Source organism: Plecotus auritus, assembly GCF_963455305.1.
Source record: "Plecotus auritus genome assembly, chromosome: X".
Classification (NCBI taxonomy): Eukaryota; Metazoa; Chordata; class Mammalia; order Chiroptera; family Vespertilionidae; genus Plecotus; species Plecotus auritus.
Window position 1 is genome coordinate 37,698,550 of NC_137784.1, and position 22,772 is coordinate 37,721,321.

The 22,772-nt window shown below is 37.7% G+C and overlaps 1 protein-coding gene across 1 annotated transcript in view; it reads left to right on the forward strand.

Moving 5' to 3' along the window:
- The window catches only part of BRWD3 (bromodomain and WD repeat domain containing 3), a 173,030-nt gene that overhangs the window by 62,205 nt on the left and 88,053 nt on the right, over window positions 1-22,772 (forward strand). Inside the window, exons 7-12 of the mRNA XM_080653837.1 lie at window positions 1,107-1,267; window positions 3,261-3,482; window positions 12,632-12,732; window positions 13,248-13,318; window positions 14,686-14,786; window positions 16,119-16,159. Coding sequence (XP_080509963.1) covers window positions 1,107-1,267; window positions 3,261-3,482; window positions 12,632-12,732; window positions 13,248-13,318; window positions 14,686-14,786; window positions 16,119-16,159 — 697 coding nt within the window. The remainder of the gene's footprint in view (window positions 1-1,106; window positions 1,268-3,260; window positions 3,483-12,631; window positions 12,733-13,247; window positions 13,319-14,685; window positions 14,787-16,118; window positions 16,160-22,772) is intronic.

Here is a 22,772-nt window from a genome sequence, read left to right on the forward strand (position 1 = left end):
ATCAGAGCAAGTGAGTGCTTGTAAATCCTTATATGGGGATCAAGACATTTGAGGGAAGTGAAAAGAATACAGGCAGTATTTGAAAGAGAATTGTGTAGACATGTGTTTCATTCTGGCTCCTTTTAAATAAAATTAACTACAAGGCAAAAACCAAATAAACAAACAAACAAAATGGAGACAGGATCTAAGATGACCTCATAGGAGAGGAAGCCTCAAAGTTCATTGGTAAATAGAGACCCTATAGTTTCAGAAACCAAAAAGGCAAGATAAACAAGCCTAGAAAGAATTGTTACTGAGAACCTATGTGGTGTCATGGCTTCCTTTATCTTTTCACTATATAAATCCTCTTATATTACTGTTGAATATTTAGGGACAGCTATAGATGGGGTGGATGGGTGTGAGGACAGGAAAAATTATATAATTTTTAAGATGTATCATATTTAACAAAAAAAATACTTTTATTCAAAAACTAGAGGCCTGGTGCACGAAATCCGTGTATGGGGTGGTCCCTCAGCCTGGCCTGCACCCTCTTGCAATCTGGTACCCCTGGCTCCTAACTGCTCACCTGCCTGCCTGCCTGATCACCCCTAACCACTCACCTGCCTGCCTGATTGCCTCTAACCGCCTCTGTCTGTCTGCCGCATTGCCCCTAACCATCTCTGCCTCGGCCCCCACTGCTGTGGCTTTGTCCAGAATGACGTCTGGAAGGTCGTTCGGCTATCCTGTCTAATTAGCATATTATACCTTTATTATTATAGATTCCTTCATTTCATAGTAAGATTTACATATATATTTAAAGTAACAGTCTCCTTGACTATTGTGTACCAGGAAAGGCAAAATGGGAATGTACTTGAGAAACCATGTAAGGCAAACAAAAAGTCAGACTTCTGGGATTTAAAAGAATGAGTGTTCTTAATGCTTTGCAGTAGTGAACTTGAGTTAATAAAATCATGAAATGTATAGTTAAATTTAGACTTCTCACAGGGTAGAATTGCTGTGGTATGTGTACCCTGTTTTATCTCATCTTAATATTAATGATTTAACTTCCTGAAGTAGGTTTCACTTTTAGGTTTTAAGAAGTGAATCTCTTATTTTATCTTTTCCAGTGAATATCACCTCTGCCAGGCAATTAACAGGATGCAGTCGCTTCAGCCATATTTTCCCTTCATCTGCTTACCAGCATATTAAGATGCATAAGAGAATTCTGGGGCACTTGTCATCTGTCTACTGTGTAGCATTTGACCGAAGTGGGAGAAGAATTTTTACAGTGAGTTTAAAATTTGTAATACTATACCATATTAGAGATTAAGAACAATTGAAGCTAGGCTTACGGCATTGAATTACGTTTTTTTTGCAGTTTATTCTTTTTAGATACATGAATGTAAGGAAAGATGAATGGAAATTGAAAATCTTTTTCTCATTCTATATAAGTAAATGAATGCGAACTATAACGTCCCCTATCTTTCAGAAGCCTTATAGTCTAGAGGTGGTTAATTTATATGAAACAAGGTTTATCTACTCAATTTCATTTATATTTTAGCAAATATTTATTAATATGCATTTTACATTTGTCACTTAGTGTAACTGTTGCCAGTTCTGCTTAATTAATGATTACATCATCCTTATGGTTGAACTATACTACACAGTTAGTAATGAAGATTACAGTTATTGTGCATATCTTTCTTTGATTTTAGTATCGGTTATATTTAAAGTTGGGTTTTCATTAACCAGAGTATACTGCGTGATTTTGAGCACAACATTGTAGCACACTAATATTTCCAAGAAAAGGTTTATTAGCCTCATTACTTTAGTACTAAGTTAACACAAAACTGTAGGTAATCGCCTAATTTTATTTATTTATTTTTTGTTTTGTTAATTTTTACCTGAGGATATTTCCCCCCTCCCCATTGATTTTTAGAGAGTGGAAGGGAGGGAGGAAGGAGAGAGAAGGGGGGAGAGAGAGAAATATTAATTGGTTGCCTCCCCCACACACCCCAATAGGGGTCAGGGATCCAACCTGCAACCCAGGTATGCACCCTTGACCGGGAATTGAAACCATCACCATTTGGTATGCAGGTGATGGTCTAACCCAGGGGTGGGCAAACTTTTTGACTCGAGAGCCACAATGGGTTCTTAAACTGGACTGGAGGGCCAGAACAAAAGCATGGATGGAGTGTTTGTGTGAACTAATATAAATTCAAAGTAAAGGAGCGGAGGGGAGAGCAAGAGAACCCTCCGCTCTTTCGGCTCCGCAGGCCAGATAGAACAGCCGAACGGGCCGGATCCGGCCCACGGGCCGTAGTTTGCCCACAGCTGGACTCTAACCAGTGAGCCATACCAGTGAGGGTTGGCCTAATTTTCTTTTTAAATTTCTATGCGACAGCTAAGGAAGTGGTTTGTATTTTGAGAAGGTGTAATTCCTTGGAGTTCATTATAAAGTCTTTCATGGATATTTGCATGACTCCAAGTGCATCATATAAGTATTTGTTTATTAATGATCACAATGAGGATGATGATTGCCATCTTGCTATAAATAGATAATTATTAAATAACTTGTTTATAATAATAAAAGCATAATATGCTAATTTGACCGGATGTCCTTCCGGACAAAGCCGGGACTGCAAGCGAAGCCCAGGTCCCAGGTGCCTGCTGGCAGCTGGAGAGAAGCCTGGGTCCTGGGTGCCAGAGGGAAGCCAGTGCCGGCAGCCAGGGGAAGGAAGGCCTACACTTGCATGAATTTCATGCATCCGGCCTCTATTTTCCATAATGGGGTAGAATTGCTTTTTACTATTTTTAAAGCTCTTTAGAAATTATCAATAAGAAGTTAAAAATATTTTCACCAGAGATTATCAAGAAAAAGCCTCATGTTTACTGAGAAATGCATGTAGACTTTGGGTTAAATTTTTAAGTATTTGTAGAATAAATATTCAAGCAATTAAGGAAAAAAAGGCTGTTTGGCCTAAGGAAAGAAAGAATGGCAGAGATACTTAATCCTAAGATTTTTTTGAGTTGTCAGGGATTGATAGTAGTTTTGAGGAGCTCTCACAAATACCATTGTCAGTTTGGCCAATGCTTTGTCAGTGCTATCATTTGAACATCATTTATATTTGCTACTGGATCCATATTATCTGGAAAGAAGAGACTAAAATGTAAAGGCTTAGAAGTGACTTAATAAAATCTTCCCTTTGTTTCTCCGGCTTTTTGGGGAAGGGGAAATACCTGTTTCATTGTAAATCTTCTGTCCTTTCTTGTCATCATAGGGTTCAGATGACTGTTTGGTGAAAATTTGGGCAACAGATGATGGACGCCTCCTTGCTACACTTCGAGGACACTCTGCTGAAATATCTGACATGGCTGTAAACTATGAAAACACGCTTATTGCTGCAGGCAGCTGTGATAAGGTTGTAAGAGTGTGGTGTCTTCGTACTTGTGCACCAGTAGCAGTCCTTCAGGGGCATTCAGCTTCTATTACTTCCATACAGGTGAGAAAATGAAAAGATGACCTCTGACATATGTAATAAGGATGAGAATTCTTTTGTTTTTGTTATATTGTGTTGATAATATTATAAAGAATGGCCAACAGAAAAATGTTAACCTCTTAAGGGCTTTGTTCCCACCCTGTAGACATGTATTTTTTAAAGTTCTTATTTCATATAAATCCAGTCCCTTTAGAAATCAGTAAAAAGGGAGCTGAAAGGTTTTATAAATATAGTGTGAGGCATCTTATTTGCCTTGCTCATATTTATGAAGAAGGGAGAAGCTTGTAAATGCTTTGAGAAGTAATACTAATAATACCTGTTAGTCAGGATATAAACAGGTTCTAACTTGAATATTGGCACACTTTGTGTTAACATTTAATCCAAGATGCTTTTCAGTCAGATTTAGAAAGAGAAGCTTCATTTTATTCTTAGTTTCAGCTTGATATTTCACATACAGTACATTCGCTTCTTTTAAATACTTGATCATATAATGTTTTTACCAGATAGATGTTAGTAGTGGAAGTTCTGGATACCCCCTAAAGAACTTTTTTAAAAATATATATTTTATTGATTTTTTTTACAGAGAGGAAGGGAGAGGGATAGAGAGTTAGAAACATCGATGAGAGAGAAACATCGATCAGCTGCCTCCTGCATACCCCCCACTGGGGATGTGCCTGCAACCAAGGTACATGCCCTTGACTGGAATCGAACCTGGAACCATTCAGTCCACAGGCCGACGCTCTATGCACTGAGCCAAACCAGTAAGGGCAAGAACTTTTATTTAACCAAACTAAGCTGAGCTTTTGTCCTCTTTGTGTTAAGAGCAAAATAGAGTACTCCTTCTGAAAAGGTCTTTTATACTTTGGTCAAGGAGATCACTTTTGTGGATGAGATAATTACTCCGATTTACTTATTCTTTAGTTGCTAATTAGTATGCCAGTCATTTTGTGTGTGTTATTTAAATAATGTATTATCTGTTTATGAGGAGCTAGCAATGATTGGGTTCAATGTAGCATATTGAATTTGAAAAACTTCCATGTCAAATTTTTGATCAGTTGGAATTATTCCATGGGTTTTGTTTTGAGAGATTTTCAGGTACTTTTGTTCCCACCATTCTATCTGACAGTATTATTTCTGGAATTTGGAGGTACTCTTCTATAACATAAAAATGACTTTATTTATAAGTCATTATAAATAAACATTTTAAAAAAATGTTTATGATACTGCTTGATTCCTTCATAATTTCATTTGCTAGTTTCTATCCCATTTGGTTTACATGTGGGAGTTCCCTAGAGATCCATGGATCCTCTTCTCTATCACATTTTTTTCCTTATTGATTGCATCAAGTCTCATGGCTTTGAATTTCATCTTTAGGTTGATGACTCTCAAATTTATATTTCCATCTTGGGACCTATCATTTAGCTCCATACTTGTATATTCAACTACTCACTTATGAATGTCTCCTATACATCTCAAAGTCAACATATTTAAATTGAACTCCTGTCTTCCTTCCTTAGATCTGATCCTCACAAAGCTTTCCACATCTAAACAAATGGTAGTTTAATCCTTCCAATTGCTCAGAGTAGTCATCCCAGACCTTTTCTTTATCTTATATCCCATGTCTAACTTGTTAGCAAATTATGTTGGCTCTACCCTCAGAATGTGTCTAGAATCTGACAAATTCTCATGACCTCCATCATGCTACCCTATTTCAATTATCTCTGATGAGATTGAAATAGACTTCTAACTGATCTTTTTACTTCTTCTCCTCCCTCTCTCTTACCCCAGTCTAGCCTCTGCATAACAGACTAAGTGATTTTAAAATGGAAGTTAAATCATGTAACTGCTACTCAGAACCTTAAATAGTTTCCAGACTCAGAGTTAAAGCCAAAGAAAGTCTGTTTTTAAAATCATTTTTCAATTATAGTTTATATACAATATTATATTAGTTTTAGGTATACCCTCCAGTGATTAGACATTATATAACTTACTAAGTGATCATGCCGATATATGTCATACTCACCTGACACCATACATAGTTATTAAAATATTATTGACTATATTCCTTATGTTGTACTTTATATCCCCCTGACTATTCTGTAATACCAATTTATACTGCTTAATCCCTTCACCTTTTTTACCCATCCCTTCAATCCCCTCCCATCTGGCAACTGTCAAAATGTTCTCTGTATCTATGAGTCTCTTTCTGTTCTGCTTGTTTATTTTGTTTTTTAGATGCAATTATCCTATATAATAAAAACCTAATATGCAAATAGACCAAACTACAGAATGACCGGTCACTATGACACGCACTGACCACCAGGGGCAGATGCTCAATACAGGAGCTGCCCCCAAGAGGGAGGCGACCGGTGGTGGTGATCGGGGCGCAGGGCTGGCCAGCAGGCAGCACCAGGCCACCAGCCAAGACGTGTGCCAGTGGGGGCTCCCCAATCGCCCCGCCTGCCAGCTGCCCTGCAGAGGGAGGTGACCGGTGGTGGGGGGGGCAGACAGTGGGTGGCGCCAGACCGCCAGCCAAGGCAGGTGCCAGCAGGGGCCCCCTGATCACCCCGCTTGCTGGTTGCCCCACAGATTGGCCCTGATCGCTGGCTAGGCCTAGGGACCCTTTCCTATATATTGGGAACTGTCTCTTAGATTTAAAAATTAAAATCTGGCAAGGCTACTCTAACACTGAAAAGAAAACAGGATGATGCAGCGATGACATGCATGGACTCTGGCTTGCACATTTTGTGGTCAGCCCTGATTCTGACACTAATAACTGTGTGACAAAGCCAATTACTTCACTTCTCTCTGCTTCAGTTTTTCCACCCATAGGATGGGGAAAATGATACTACTGCCTCAGAAGGATAATGTTATGTACTACTTTTTATAATCAGGGCAAAAAAATGAGCTGCCCATACAACCGCAAGATGCTTTTCACCTCTATGAAAAGTATGGCCACTGGTGCATGCAGCATCCTGGATTGAGAGAGGGTGTCCAACTGCCAGTTTAGGCCCGACATCCCCCAAGGGATCCCAGATTACGAGAGAATGCAGGCCGAATTTCATGCACTGGGCCTCTAGTAGATAGATATGTATTTACTGCCGTTTTATTGTTCATATTTTTTTAAATGCTTTAAAAAAAATCCTCAACTGAGGATATTTATTCCGTTGCTTTTTAGAGAGAGTGAAAAGGAGCGGGGGGGACACACAGAGAGAGAAACATCAATGTGAGAGAGACACATCAATTGGTTGCCTCCTGTACACACCCCAACTGGGGCCAGGGATCAAGCCTGAAACCGAGGTACATGCCCTTGACTGGAACCTGGGACCCTTCAGTCTGAGGGCCAGTGCTCTTATCCACCGAGCCAAACCAGCTAGGACTATTATTGGCTAGGACTATTGTTCATATTTTTTATCTTTTTTTCCCCTCTTAAACAAAGACCCTTTAACATTTCATGTAATACTTATTTGGTGGTGATGAGCTTCTTTAGCTATTTATTACCTGGGGAGCTCTTGATATGTCCTTCAATTCTAAAATGATAGCTTTGTTGAGTAGAATAATTTGGTTGTAGGTCTTTGCTTTTCACTGCTTTGAATATCTCTTGCCAATCTTTTCTTGTGCTGTGTCTAAGATTCTCTCCCTGTCTATAAACTTTTGCATTTTAATTATGATGTGTCTTGGTGTGGGCCTTTTTGGGTTTATCTTGTTTGGGACTCTCTGAGCTTCCTGGACTTGTATGTCTATTTGCTTCAACAGGTTAGGGAAGTTTTCTGTCATTATTCTTTCAAATAAGTTTTCATTTCATTGCTTTCTTTCTTCTTCAGGAAGCCCCATGATGTGAATGTTGGTACGCCTGAAGTTGTACCACAGGCCCCTTATAGTATCCTCATTTTTTAAAATTCATTTTTATTTTTTTTTAAATTTATTTTTAAATGGCCTCTGCCAGAATCATTGATTGGCTGCCTCCTGCACGCCCCCTATTGGGGATCCAGCCCGCAACCTGGGCATGTGCTCTGACTGGGAATCAAACGGTGACCTGGTTCATAGGTTGATGCTCAACCACTGAGCCATGCCAGCTGGGCTAATTGCATTTTTTTTTCTGTTCTGATTGTTTTTTGCTTTCTTATATTACAAATTGCTAATTTGATCCTCAGCTTCATCTTCTCTACTGTTGATTCCCTGTAAATTTTTCTTCATTACAATTAGTTCATCCTTTATTTCTGGTTGGTTCTTTTTCATGGTTTCCATGTCCTATTTTTATGCTGTTGAAATTCTCATTAAGTTCATCTACTCTTCTACTAAGTTCATTGAGCATCCTTGAACCAGTGTTTTGAACTCTGCATCTAGTAGATTGCTTGTCTTGTTCTTTTTCCAGAGTTTTGTTCTGTTCTTTTATTTGGGACATGTTTCTTTACCTTCTCATTTGGGCAGCCTTCCTGTGTTTGTTTCCATATATTAGGTAGAGCTGCTATGTCTCCCCAGCTTGGTAAAGTGGCTTTATATAGTAGGTCTTATAGGGTATAGTGGCACAGCCTCCCCATTCACCCGAGCTGGGAACGCCAGGTACAACTCCCCCCCCCCCCACACACACACACTTGCTGTGTGGGCTGTATATACGCTCCTGTTGTAGTTGAGCCTTGATTGCTGTTGGCATGTCAATGGGAGGGATCTACCATGAGGGCGATTGGCTACAAGGACTGGCCACAACCAATTTGAAAGATTAATTGTCCAGGGTCCCACCCCATGGAGTAGGACTTACATCAGCAGTGTTCTTGTGCCCACTAGTCTGCTTCTTGAGGTTGTCTCTTATGGAGGAGGTCGGGTGGTGCTTCGATGTGCTCTAAAACTGTCTATCTTGGTACACTGGCTCTCGGGATCCTGGCAGGTACAGGCCGAGGTCAGCTGCCAACTGTGCTCTATTCAGGGCTTCTCAACATGAGCTATAGATGGCTGCTACTGTGCTGGGTTTGGTGGTACCCAGGTGAGGCCAAGCTGCGAACTAGGGCTGGCTATTGCTTGTTGAGGGTTTGGGGTTATGTAGGGAGAGGTATGGGGCATGCCAAGGCCAAATGCTACTAGTTTGAGAGAATTTTGGAAAGTCTGAATTTTGAACCAAGACAGTCCATTCTTATGGAAAACTAGAAACATCTTGGGTGGGCCCACAAGTTGGGTGGGACGGGATATCAGGGAATCACCAGGGTGGAACAAATAGTGATAGCCAGGTTGATGGAGACTCAGAAATGGTGCCCATCTGCAGGCTCTGTGGGGGGCTCAGAAAAGGAACAATGGCCTCTGCCAGCACTTCTGTCTGGGAGAAAGTTGCCAGGGAGAAAACTGTCCTCATTCCGTAGCTCTGGTCCTGATGCCAGACATTTCAGTTCCTCCTTGTATGTCCCTGGTGCCTTTTAAGCTGCTGCTTGTGCCCCCAGCAGCCTTCCATTGCACTCAGCCACAATCCTTGTGGTTTCATTGTTTGTTTTAATTTATTTTTATTGAATTAATGGGTTGTTATCCTATATAATAAAGAGCTAATATGCTAATTAGACTGAACAGCAGAATGACCATCCGGACGACCTTCTGGATGACCTTCCGGATGAAGCCGGGGCTGTGAGGGCTGAGTCCCTTGCACGAATTTCATGCATTGGGCCTCTAGTTGGTTAATTAAATTATAGGTTTCAGGTATACAATTCTATAATACATCATCTGTATATTACATTGTGTGTTCACCACCCCAAGTCCAGTTTCTTTTCATCACCATTTATCCCCCCTTTACCCTCTTCTACCTCCCCCACTCCCCTTTCCCTCTGGTAAGCGCAGTACTGTTGTCTTTGTCTATGAGTTTATTTTTCAGCTAGAAGTTATGGGGACTTCTCTCCCTGGCACTGGAACTCTGAACTTGGGTACCTGGTGTGTGGCTGGAATACTTCCTCCTCAGGGAGACCTCTGCAGCCAAGACATCCCTCTTGATTTTTATCTGCCACATATGGTGTGGGACCATCCCTATCTTCATCTCTACCCCTCCTACCAGTTTAGATATGGCTTCTTTAGTTGTAGGACTTCCTTTCAGATAGATTTCTGGCAGTTCTAAATGATAGTTGTTCTGTAGTTTACTTGTAATTAATTTTGATGTGGTTGTGTGAGAATGCGAGTATTGTATTTAACTATGCTGCCATCTTGACCAGAAGCACAAAGCCAAAGAGTGTGAGTGTGTGTGTGTGTGTGTGTGTGTGTGTGTGTGTGTGTGTGTGTATGATTGATTGATTTCAGAGTAGGGAGAGGGAGAGAGAGAGGGGTGGGGGAGGGAGAGAAAGAGAAACATCAATGATGACAGAGTATCACTGATTGGCTGCCTCCTACAGGCCCTCTACTGGGGATCGAGCCTGAAACCAGGAATCGAACCGTGACCTTCTGGTTTATAGGTCGATGCTCAATCACTGAGCCATGCCAGCTGGGCAAAGCCAAAGTCTTTATAGTGACCCACAACACCTTATTTACATTCTCAGCTCCTTGCTGTTTGACCTACTTCACCTCTTTCTGCTTGTTTCCTCTTCTCATTCTCCTTTATCTGCTACCCTCTGTTTTTTTTCCTCACCTGAGGATATTTTTCCATTGATTTTTAGAGAGAGTAGAAGAGGGAGGGAAAGACAGAGAAATATCGATGTGTTCACATCGATTTGGCTGCCCCCTGCATGTGCCCGGACCAGGGCCTGGGCCGGAGAGGAGACTGCACCCGAGGTAAGTACCCTTGACCGGAATCAAACCTGGGACCCTTTGTCCTTAGGCCAATGCTTTATCCACTGAGTCAAACCAGCTAGGGCTCCTCTCTGCTTTTTAGACTTCTCTAGCTACACTCCTGCCTTTGCTTTTACTCTTTCATGGCTCTGGAATAGTCTTGAATGAATATTCACATGGCTTGTTCCTTCAATATGTAAGCTCTTTGTGCAAATGTCATTTTGTCAGGGAGATCCTCTCTGACCACCTTACTACTCTGAAATTTTAAGTTGTTGTTCCCCCCACCAACATTGTGTATCTCCCCATAGTTTCATTTTTGTCCATACTAAGGATCAACATTTAGCATGCATTCTATATGATTTATATATTCTTTCCTAATTGTCTCTATTAACATTATGCTGTATTATCCTTCCAGTTTCTTTTTCTAAAAAATTTAAATACCTAAAATGGTATTATGTTAGTAGTGGTTGTTTCTAGGTGATGGGATTATATTTAGCTTTTATTCTGTTTTTCTATATTTCCTAAATTTTCATCTATTACTATGTATTTGTATTCAGAAACACACATATAAGTCTTTTATTTGTATAATCTCCAACATGATTTCTCACTTAAAAAACAATCCAGTTAAGGTACATTGATGGGCTATATCACCCTTTGTGTTTGATGAAGCAGTTTAAACATAATGGGAACAATAAAGTTTTTAGTGTTTCTTGAAACTTAATAAAATTATACTATTTCATACTTAATTGTCTCTTTCCTATATATCAGAGATCAGCAAATTTATTGGCAGTTAATAAATATTTTAGGCTTTGCAGGGCATATTATCTCTGTTCCAACTAAACTGTTGTTGGGGTGCAAAAGCAGCCATAGACACTGTAAGTTGATGTATTCCAATAAAACTTTATTTACAGAAACAGATATCAATTTTGATTTGGTGTGTGGGATGTAATTTGTAGACCCCTGTTAAACACTGTGGATTAAGCTTTCTAATAGAAGCTCCTCTATCTCAGAAGTGAAGGTATAAACATGCTACTTCAGTATTGGTTTCTTTTACTGTGCATCAACTGTTAATGGATAATATTAATTGATAATTTTTATTTGGTTTAAACTCTAGTCATTTGAAGTTCTATGCTTCCAAAAAAGAAAACTAAAGAAATGATTTCTGATATCTATAATAATCATTTTCTTTTTATTTGAATTCAGGATTTATTTAAACTATGTATCTTGATCCTTAGTCGTCATTTCAGTGAAAGGTGTATATTTATCACTGTTTGGGATTTTAAAAACTCACAGGCATTCTAGAGACTGTGGTTTGATTTTTAACTTTTTTCCTGTGTTCCAGGCATCATGAAACCAGTGGCTCTTCTCTTTGTGATTTTTTTTTTGAGTACATGTAAAATACTGAGAATTAGAGCTTGAGAATTCTACATGATAAATGGTCCACCTAGGGTAGAAGTCATACTTTAAATAGGCAATTTAAATATATTGTTTAATCTATTTTTCCCACAGTGATATGAACACAAATTTCATCTAGTTTACATTATCCATAAAAACAAATAGAAATGATTTAAATTTAAAAAGAACTAAATTGACATTGTACTTCATTAAAGTAAATGTTTAAACAAACCATTAAAACTCAAATACTTGGATGTTAGCTACCTAATCATTGATTATAGATTTACTTCTGATGCCCTATCCATATGGAACTAAAAGTTTCATAATTATTGCTCTATAAGCATATATTTAGCAGATTTGTAATGGTTTAACTAGTAATGACTTTGAGTTTTTTTTCTCCAATGAAAGTATTGAAGTAGCCCTGACTGGGTGGCTCAGTTTGTTGGAGCATCATCCCATACACCATAAGGTTGCTGTTTCGATTCCTTGTCAGGGCACATACCAAGGTTGCAGTTTCGATTCCAGATTGAGGAACGGGTGGGAGGCAACTGATCAATGTTTCTCTCTCACATCAATGTTTCTCTCTCTCTCTTTCTCTCTCTCCCCCCAACCTTGTCTATCCCTTTCCCGCCCCTCCCTCTCCCTCTCCCTCCCCCTCTCTCCCTCTCTTTCCCCCTTCTTCTCTAAAATCAGTTTAACAAAAAATATATCTTCGGGTGAGAATTTAAAAAAAGTATTGAAGTAATAAACTTAAAGAGTGATGTTGAATAATTTTTAAATAATTATTTTTAGATCTAAAATTATTTATCCTAAATTCAATGACTGATTTTTTTCTTCAGTTTTTTTTTTTTGCATTTTTGTAAGGTATTCATTCATGTATGATATTTAAATAATTTATTGAAACTGAAATTCTTGTAAATTTATTTAAAGTAATTTGTTAAAGTGGTTATAATTTTAAACATACTATGTTTAAAAAAAAGTTTGAACATGAAAGTTTTTTAATTGAATTAGAATTTTTTTTTTAGTTTTGTCCATCAACTAAAGGCACAACTAGATACCTCACTTCTACTGGTGCTGATGGAACAATCTGTTTCTGGCAATGGCATGTAAAAACAATGAAATTTAGGTAAGTTTACATTTGGGTTACAAATTTGGTAAAAAGTCAAGTGCTTTCATTTTTATTACCTTGAAAGATTCTTAGTAGTCCATGTATTTAAGTATATAAATATATGCGTGCATGTGTGTGTATACACATTCATACTTACTTCAGGTGGATGTTAGAGATTTTAGAATAAAATTTTTATGAATTCAATCTTGAGGACACTAATTTATACATAAAATTTTGGTAATGACTATTTCATTTCTTATTCTGGTAAGAAGAGTTTGAAATTGTAATGGTAATCGTAAGTAATACGGTAATATATTTGTAAAGCTATAATAGTAATACTGGTATCATAAAGTGTATTTATAAAGTTAAATGCATTTTTAACCTGAATAACTAGACTAGTACTTATTGACTACTTCTGTTTTATGGTTTCAATAATATTAATGCTAAATCTGTCAGTATCCAATGTGCTATGATTCTTGCACATTAAATGAACATGATGAAAAATAAAAAGAAACATGTTTCTTTTCTCTTAGAGATCGCCCAGTTAAATTTACTGAGAGATCCAGACCTGGAGTTCAGATATCTTGTTCATCTTTCAGTTCTGGTATGCATGAAAATTGAATGTGTTAAGTACCCAAAATATTAAATGATTCAGTTATGAAAGATATATTTTTCAATTTTGTTCAGAAAAAATGCATATGTTTGAGTGTTAATATAATCACGCCAAAAATGTGAACCATATTTTTTAATAGGTGGACCCTTATGGACTCTTAACATGTGATACCTTTGGAGTTTTTTTTCTTATTTGTAAGTGATATGTTTTTATATAATGCAGAACTTAGTTGGTAAAAACAAACCCTTTCTACCCCTAATTCCACACTAAAATCCTGCCCAGACTTTTCAGAAAACATATACTGTAGCTCCATGTAAAAGACACTTTTACAGTCTATAGACAGTGCTTATCTACTGCTAAGAATTGCAAGCTAGTTAACCTTTTTCTCATTGTGATAAAATATAATGTAAAATTTACCAATTTAATAACTATTGTACAGTTCTATGGCATTAAATATACTAACGTTATATTGTATACATGACCACCATCATCTATCTCCAGAATTTTTTCATCATCTGAAAATTGTTTGAGTTTTTGCACTTAACACCACTGTGGCCAGTATACTATAAAGAGAATTGTAGATACTATAGGTTATTTAATGAATAATGTTATGTTTACGTTAAATATAAAGAATTCCTTGAGGCTGTGACCTTTTATGTTTATGACCCAAAGTCCTTTATTTAGTGTAAAGTTGGTGGATTTTTAAAAAATATGTTCTGCCCTAGCTGGTTTGGTTCAGTGGATAGAGCATTGGCCTAGGGACTGAAGGAACGGTTCCTAGTTTGATTCCGGTCAATTGCACATGCCCGGGTTTCCGGCTCTATCCCCAGTAGGGGGCAACCGATCAATGATTCTCTCTCATCATTGATGTTTCCATCTCTCTCTCCCCCTTCCTCTCTGAAATTAATAAAAATATATTTAAAAAATATATGTTCTTATTGATTTCAGAGAGAGGAAGGGAGAGGGAGAGATAGAAACATCAATGATCAGAATAATTGATAGCCTACCTCCTGCACACCGCGTAGTGGGGTTTGAGCTTGCAACCCATGCATGTGCCACGAGCAGGAATCAAACCGTGACCTCCTGGTTCATAGGTCGATGCTCAACTGCTGAGCCACACCGGCTGGGCAAGTTGGTAGATTTTTTATTGAGTTAATGGTATAGTTGTATTTTAAATATTTCTCTGTTTTTTGAATTTTACTTATTTTTCTTTGAAATGTTACTATATCTGTAACCATTAGGAGATAACCTTATGTTTCTTGAAGCCATTTCATTAATGTAATTTAGCATATAACTAAGAAAGCATTCAGAGGGTTTTTTAAGTTCTTTGGTACAATGTTTGTTTTTTAATCCTCCAGGTGGTATGTTCATTACAACAGGTAGTACTGACCATGTGATCAGAATATATTATTTGGGTTCTGAGATTCCTGAGAAAATTGCTGAGTTAGAGTCACATACGGTAAGAAAACAATGAAAAACTATGTTGCTTTCTTTTTTAGCAACCCTAGAAAGTTGGTTTTATTTCTTTTCTGGTCTGTAATCTAATTTAATATAGATTGGTGCTTAAATCTATATGGTAAGATGTCCCTTCAGTAATGAAGATCAATGTGAAAATTTGGATTTAGTATGGTTATAATATTTAATATAATTTCTATTTGACTATATGAAAAAAGAAAAAATATATATTGCAGTGATAATTTATGAAAACCCTCATTTCACCTGCTGTATTTTATTAACTATAAGCTGTTTGTTACTTTAATGTCTACATACTTACTAAAAGACATTAAATATTACTTAGAAAAAAACACTTTTTAGTGATTTTAGCTTCTTGATTGTTTTCCAATTGCTAGAAGGAGGTAGTAAATAAATCAGGGTGCGGGGGAAAGAAGAAGAAAAATTATTTTTGCAGGGACCCAGCTCAGAAAAAAAAGTTAGAAAACGTAAAACATTCCCTGTTGAAATTAGTGGTGGCTGTTGGTCATTGGGAAAAAAAAAGATGTCTTTTCAAAACATCTAAGATTAATTATTGCAGCTGGTAGTGATAATCCAGAATCTGTCAGATAAATACTACAGTGAAGTCATGGAACAGTGTGAATCACAGATACCTCTGAACATAGAAAGACAATTTAATAATTTTTAAAAATTAAAAATAATGAAATACAATTAAGTTCGAATGAATGGTTTTTGAAAATGTGTACAATATTTGAGGGTACATTTTAGCTTTATCATCAAGGAATAAAGAGACTGAAAACAAATGGTTTGGTTTATACTTTAATCTTCTCATCTCAATACACATTCTATTCAAAAAAGATTCAAATAGCAATATCTAAACTATAATACCTAAAGACTGTCAGGCGACTTCATTGTAAAATAATTGAATAAACTGTGTGAGAAACAGGAAATGACTGATATGTTTTCTGAAACTTAAGAAAGAATTAAGTGGGAAATTTAATTCAACTATTATATTAGTTATTTTAAGATGGTATTTTCAATTAGTGTGCTGTTTTATTATGGGGGCATAATAAACTTAATACCTAGTCAGAACTATCTGTCTCTTGAGATTATTATTTAGAAACATGTTTGCATATGTCTGGTTTGTCTCAAATTACTACTCTGTAGTTAATGCATTGTTTCAGCCTTTTAAATAAAATTTGAGTTCCTTAAGAAAATTATAGTATTAAAAAATCTACTCCATGATGCTTTTGATTGTGAATTTGAAGGAGGGAAGAGTGTTTTATGCATGTTATAAATAAATTAGTTCTAATAGAAATTTGTTTTTTTTATGTCTTAGGACAAAGTTGTTGCTGTTCAATTCTGTAACAATGGAGACAGGTAACTACTGTAGTAACTATCTTTGTAAACAGATGTTTGATATATTTTGTCTCCATTCACTCAGAATTAGCTACTTCAACTCCTTATTTCTGTACTTTATTTCTGACCAGTCACTTAGGCTGAAAGCCTTTGTCTATCTCTGATGATATCCTTATCCCATCTCTTCTAAACTCCTATTCAAGTAGTCATCATAGGCTATCAGTGCTTTCTTTCTGAATTATCTCTTTTTGTTTATTTCTCTTTTTCCACTTCTGTTTTCCCCTGCCTTAGTCAGGATTTCATTATTTGACCTTTTACCATCGGTTTTCTTCTCCCTTCTAAATACATCCTGTCCATTTCTGCCAGATCAGCATTGCTGTTCTCAGAAAATTTTAGTGTTACTTCTTGGTCTATAAAATAGAGTTCAGTGTCTTAGCCTGTCATTCAGAACTCTCTACAATGGCACTTAGACCTACATTCTTAATTCATCTCCTATCCCAGTGGTCCGCAAACTGTGGCTCACAAGCCACATGCGGCTCGTCGCTCTATTGACTAATGAGTTTGCCGACCACTGACCTAGACTCTCAATTCCAATAATTACAGGCTGTTGTTCCTTGTGATTAAGCCCCTATCCCAGTGGTCGGCAAACTCATTAGTCAACAGAGTGGCAAACCAGGGTGCTCTCGAGCCACAGTTTGCCGACCACTGTCCTATCCTATCTAGTAAAGAGGGAATATACTAATTGACCCTCACGCTGTCGCGAAGATGGCGGCGCCCACAGCCAATAAGGAGGGAATGTGCTAATTGATTGTCACGCCCTCAAATATGGCGGCACCCACAGCCACAAGATGGTGGCGCCCAGTCCCCTCAGCCCTGCTGGGGCAGCAGGTGCCTGGCAAGCCTCCAGAGTCCCCCAGCCGCCAGGGCCAGCCCGAGGTGCAGGCAAGCCTTGGGTGGTGGCTACCCAGCCGACGCCCGAGGAGTAGGCAAGCCTCAGATGGCGGCTACCCAGCTGCCCAGGGCCGGCCCGAAGCGCAGGCAAGCCTAAAATGGTGGCTGCCCAGCTGCGCAGGGCCGCCCAAGGCTCAGGTAACCAGGGCCACCCGAGGCTTACGCTGCTGACAGTGGCAGCAGCAGAGGTGTGATGGGGTATTGCTTTCTCCTGATCGCTGGGTTGCCTCCCGCCCCTGAGGGCTCCCGGACTGTGAGAGAGGGTAGGCCGGGCTGAGGGAATCCCCCTCCAGTGCATGAATTTCCATGCACCGGACCTCTAATTCCCATATAAATTCTTAAATCCACCTAATTGATTTAATCATTGTTCTTATTATATCCCACATATATTTTATCATCCATTGTTTCTTTATACTTTACCTCACACCATTCTTACCCAGAAATATCATTTATATCCACTTCACTTTTCTTTCCCTCCTACCTCCATCATCTCCCTTCCACTTTCCTTACCTCTTTTTTCCCTCTCTCTCCTGTTTCTTCTTCTTTAAGTTTTGTTTTTCTTTTAAGATTCATGCCCTACCTGAAACCTTTCCTGTCTTCTCCAGATTTTAACTCCCTTGTGTCCTGCCGAATATCTGTATCACTAATTGTATTTATTATGCATATGATACATATTTTCTATGTCTTAAAAATCAGAAATTTTGTACATGTATTCGTGTACCCTCTCAAATGTCTGATCCTGAAAAGATGATAACCTTCCCTGGACTAAAAATTGACTGACAATAGATTAAAAAATGTAACCACTTAACATAACCTGTATCCCTATATTTCTCTAAGGACATTTTGTGGATTACCAGGTTTTATTTTTAACTGTTTTTGGACAGTAGGTGATTATTATTATCTTGATCATTGTTAAATGCAAGAGTAAATAATGATGGTCTACAAATAATGACACCTATACAGTATTAGCAATGAAAAAAACATTCAAATGATTTTTAAGGTTGGTTTAGTGCACTATATTTAGTTAAAAACTTGAAGAATTGTTTTATTATGACTTTTTTATGCTAAAAGAATCTGAATTTTTAAATTCCTTGCCCTTTTTCTTAAAGGAGAAACTTTTTTTAAAAAATTTCTTTATTGATTAAGGTGGTATTACATATGTGTCCTTATCCTCCCATTGCCTCCCCCCACCTCCCCACTCATGCCCTCACCCCCCTGTTGTCTGTGTCCATTGGTTAGCATTATATGCATGCATACAAGTCCTTTGGTTGATCTCTCCCCCATACCCCTACCCTCCCATACCTTCCCTCTGCGATTTGAGCATCTGATCAATGCTTCTCTGAATCTAGATCTGTTTTTGTTTATCGGTTTATGTTGTTCATAATACTCCATAAATGAGCGAGATCATGTGCTATTTATATTTCTCTGATTGGCTTATTTCACTTAGCATAATGCTCTCCAGTTCCATCCAGGCTGCTGCAGCATAGTATTCCTATGTTCATAGCAGCACAATTCACCATAGGTAAGATTTGGAAACAGCCTAAGTGCCCAACAGCACATGAGTGGATTAAAAAACTGTGGTACAACTACACAATGGATTACTATGCTGCGGTTAAAAAGAAGGAATTCTTACCATTTTACCGCAGCATAGTATTCCATTGTGTAGATGCACCACGGTTTTTTAATCCACTCATCTGCTGATGGACACTTAGGCTGTTTCCAAATCTTAGCTATGGTGAATTGTGCTGCTATGAACATAGGGGTGCATATCCTTTCTGATTGGTGTTTCTGGATTCTTGGGATATATTCCTAGAAGTGGGATCACTGGGTCAAATGGGAGTTCCAATATTAGTTTTTTGAGGAAACTCCATACTGTTCTCCACAGTGGCTGCATGAGTCTGCATTCCCACCAGCAGTGCACAAGGGTTCCTTTTTCTCTGCGTCCACGCCAGCACTTGGCGTTGTTGATTTGTTGATGATAGCCATTCTGACAGGTGTGAGATGGTACCACATTGTCATTTTGATTTGCATCTCTCAGATAATTGGTGACTTTGAGCATGTTTTCATATGCCACTTGGCCTTCCTTCTATCTTCTTTCGAAAAGTATCTATTTAGGTCCATTGCCCATTTTTGATTGGGTTGTATATCTTCCTTTTGTTAAGTTGTATGAGTTCCCTGTAAATGTTGGAGATTAAACCCTTATTGGAGATAACATTGGCAAATATATTCTCCTATGCAGTGGGCTTTCTTGTTGTTTTGTTGGTGGTTTCTTTTGCTGAGCAAAAGCTTTTTATTTTGATGTAGTCCCATTTGTTTATTTCTTCTTTAGTTTCCATTGCCCTAGGAGCGGAATCAATGAAGAAATTGCTTTGGCATATGTCTGAGATTTTGCTGCCTGTGGATTCCTCTAATATTTTTATGGTTTCCCGTCTTCTGTTTAAGTCCTTTATCCATTTTGAAATTTTATTTTGTATGGTTTAAGTTGGTGGTCTTGTTTTATTTTTTTTGCATGTATCTGTCCTATTTTCCCAACACCATTTATTGAAGACACTGTCTTGACTCCATTGTATGTTCATGCCTCCTTTGTCAAATATTAATTGACCATAGTAGTTTAGGTCGATTTCTGGGTTCTCTATTCTATTTTATTGATCTATAAGTCTGTTCTTGTGCCAGTACCAGGTTGTTTTGAGAACAGTGGCTTTGTAATACAGCCTGATATATGGTATTGAGATTCCATCTACTTTGTTGTTCTTTCTCAGGATTGCTGCAGCTATTCAGGGTGTTTTTTTATTCCAGATGAATTTTTGGAGAGGTCGTTTTAGGTCTGTGAAATATCCCATTGGTATTTTAATGCAGAGCGCATTGAATCTATAGATTGCTATGTGTAGTATGTACATTTTAGTTATGTTGATTCTCCCAATCCATGAACATGGTAGGTTCTTCCATCTGTTTACATCTTCCTCTATCTCTTTTTTCATTGTCCTGTAGTTTTCCGCATATAGGTCTTTTACCTCCTTAGTTAAGTTTATTCCTAGGTATCTTAATTTTTTTGGTGCGATGGTAAATGGGATTGCGTTTTCAGTCTTTCTTTCTGTAAGTTCACTATTGGTGTATAGAAATGCCGTAGATTTCTTGGCGTTAATTTTGTATCTTATTATATTGCCAAATTCATTTATTAAGTCCATTTTTTTCTTTTATATATATTTTTATTAAGGTATTATATGTGTACATATCTTACCATTGCCCCCACCCCCACCCCACTCCCATACATACCCTCACCCCCCAATGTTTTGCATCCATTGGTTACTCTTTTATGCATGCATATAAGTCCTTCGGTTGATCTCTTATTTCCCCCACCTCTCCCTAACCGTCCCGCTGTAATTTGACAGTCTGTTTGATGCTTTACTGCCTCTGTATCTATCTTTTTGTTCATCAGTTTATAATGTTTTTTATTATCCACAAATGAGTGAGATCATGTGGTATTTTTCTTTCATTGACTGGCTTATTTCACTTAGCATAATGTTCTCAAATTCCATCCAGGTGCCTACAAATGGTAATAATTCCTTCTTTTTTTATGGCAGCATAGTATACCCCTATTCCTAGGTATCTTCATTTTTTTGGTGCGATGGTAAATGGGATTGCTTTTTTAGTCTCTCTTTCTGTAAGTTCACTATTGGTGTATAGAAATGCCATAGATTTCTTGGCGTTAATTTTGTATCCTGCTACATTACCGAATTCAGTATCAGTGAAGAAGTTCTCTCGGCATATGTCTGAGATTTCCCTGCCTGTGGATTCCTCTAGTATTTTTATGGTTTCCCATCTTATGTTTAAGTCCTGTATCCATTTTGAGTTTATTTTTGTGTATGGTGTAAGTTGGTGGTCTAGTTTCATTTTTTTTTGCATATATCTGTCCAATTTTCCCAACACCATTTATTGAATAGACTGTCTTGATTCCATTGTATGTTCATGCCTCCTTTGTCAAATATTAATTGCGTATAGTGGTTTGGGTCAATATCTGGATTCTCTATTCTATTCCATTGGTCTATATGTCTATTCTTGTGCCAGTACCAGGCTGTTTTGAGAACAGTGCCTTTGTAATACAGCTTGAAATCTGGTATTGAGATCTCACCTACTCTGTACTTGTTTCTCAGGATTGCTATGGCTATTCAGGGTCTTTTTTTTTTCCAGATGAATTTTTGGAGAGTCCTTTCAAGGTCTGTGAAATATGCCATTGGTATTTTAATGGGGAGTGCATTGAATCTCTAGATTGCTTTGGGTAGTATGGACATTTTAATGATGTTGATTCTACCAATCCATGAACCTGGTATGTTCTTCCATCTGTTTACGTCTTCCTCTATCTCTTTTTTAGTGTCCTGTAGTTTTCCGCATATAGGTCTTTTACCTCCTTGGTTAAGTTTATTCCTAGGTATCTTTTTTTTTTTCCTCTTTTTTTTTTAATTGTTTGAAGTATTACAAATAGTAGTACATATGTCTCTTTTTTTTCCCCCATTGACCTCCCCCCAGCCTCCCCTTCCCCCCAATACATGCCTTTACCTGCCCCCCCACAGTGTCTTTTATCCATTGGTTATGCTTATATGCATGCGTACAAGTCCTTCAGTTGATCTCTTACAGCCCCCCTATTCCTAGGTATCTTCATTTTTTTGGTGCGATTGTAAATGGGATTGCTTTTTTAGTCTCTCTTTCTGTAAGTTCACTATTGGTATATAGAAATGCCATAGATTTCTTGGCATTAATTTTGTATCCTGCTACATTGCCGAATTCATTTATTAAGTCTGTTAGTTTTTTGATGGAGTCTTTCGGGTTTTTTTATGTACAGTATCATGTCATCTGCAAATAAGGACAGTTTTACTTCTTCTTTTTCAATTTGGATGCCTTTTATTTCTTCTTCTTGTCTAATTGCAATTGCTAGTACTTCCAGTACTATGTCTAATAGGAGTGGTGAGAGTGGGCATCCCTGTCTTGTTCCTGTTCTTAGGTTAAATGGTTTTAGTTTTTGCCTATTGAGTATGATGTTGGTTGTGGGTTTGTCATATATGGCTTTTATTATGTTGAGGTATGATCCTTCTATTCCCACCTTGCTGAGAGTTTTTATCAAGAAAGGGTGTTAGATTTTTGTCTAATGTTTTTTTCTGCATCAATTGATATGACTATGTGATTTTTATCTCTCAATTTGTTTATGTGATGTATCACATTTATTGATTTGCGGATATTGTACCATCCTTGCATCCCCAGAATAAATCCCATTTGGTCATTGTGTATGATCTTTCTAATGTAATGCTGGACTCGATTTGCTAGAATTTTGTTGAGGATTTTGGCATCTGTGTTCATGAGGGATACTGGCCTCTAATTCTCTTTCATTGTGTTATCTTTATCTGGTTTTGGTATTAGGGTGATGCTGACTTCATAGAATGATCTTGGAAGTGTCCCTTTTCTTGAATTTTTTGGAATAGTCTGAGGAGGATAGGGTTTAGTTCTTTCTTGAATATTTGGTAAAAGTCCCCTGTGAAGCCGTCTGGCCCCTGGCTTTTGTTTGCTGGAAGCTTTTTATGACTACTTTATTTTCTTCCATAGTTATTGGCCTATTGAGATTTTTACAATATTCCTGATTTAGTTTTGGAAGGTTATATTTTTCTAGGAATAAGTCCATTTACTCCATGTTGTC